Raw genomic sequence first — 629 nt, 5'->3', positions numbered from 1 at the left:
CCTCTACCCAACCAACAATGCTGTCCGGCGGCTTCCAAAACGGCGGTTCCACCGCCACCCGCGCCGCCCAACTAGAATCCATCCTTACCGACCCCTCCCTCTCCTTCCCACGCCGCCTCCTCATCGCCTCCGCCGTCGAATCCCGCCTCCTCATCCGCCTCGCCGCCCCTGCCGTCATCGTCTACATGGTCAACTACGTAATGTCCATGTCCACCCAAATCTTCTGCGGCCATCTCGGCACCCTGCAGCTCGCCGCCGCTTCCCTCGGCAACACCGGCATCCAGATCTTCTCATACGGCCTCATGCTCGGGATGGGTTCCGCCGTCGAGACTCTCTGCGGCCAGGCATTCGGAGCTCACAAGTACGAAATGCTCGGCATCTATATGCAGAGATCTGCCATTCTCCTCGCCGCCACCGGCGTTCCGCTGGCCGTTATTTACGCCTTGTCGCGTCCGATTCTTGTTCTGCTAGGGCAGTCGCCGGAGATTGCCGCCGCGGCATCGGTTTTCGTTTATGGGCTCATACCGCAGATATTCGCGTATGCGGTTAATTTCCCCATTCAGAAGTTTCTTCAGGTAGCTAATGTATTGGAGAATTTATGCTTGAAATGAGGAATTATTTTGGCTTTT

General features: G+C 57.4%; 1 protein-coding gene across 1 annotated transcript; it reads left to right on the top strand.

The window, feature by feature from the left end:
- Positions 1 to 6: 6 nt before the first annotated feature.
- LOC110034369 (protein DETOXIFICATION 40-like) lies at positions 7 to 611 on the top strand. Its single transcript, XM_020738638.1, has one exon. The coding sequence runs from the start codon at positions 18 to 20 to the stop codon at positions 609 to 611; it is 594 nt and encodes a 197-aa protein (XP_020594297.1). The 5' UTR covers positions 7 to 17.
- Positions 612 to 629: the final 18 nt, after the last annotated feature.

This window comes from Phalaenopsis equestris, unplaced genomic scaffold, assembly GCF_001263595.1.
Source record: "Phalaenopsis equestris unplaced genomic scaffold, ASM126359v1 Scaffold185339, whole genome shotgun sequence".
Classification (NCBI taxonomy): Eukaryota; Viridiplantae; Streptophyta; class Magnoliopsida; order Asparagales; family Orchidaceae; genus Phalaenopsis; species Phalaenopsis equestris.
This window is presented reverse-complemented; position numbering and strand designations above follow the sequence as displayed.

What these genes read in the sequence shown, in the direction of transcription:
- LOC110034369 (XM_020738638.1), top strand. Translation starts at nt 18, where the DNA reads ATGCTGTCCGGCGGCTTCCAAAACGGCGGTTCCACCGCCACCCGCGCC.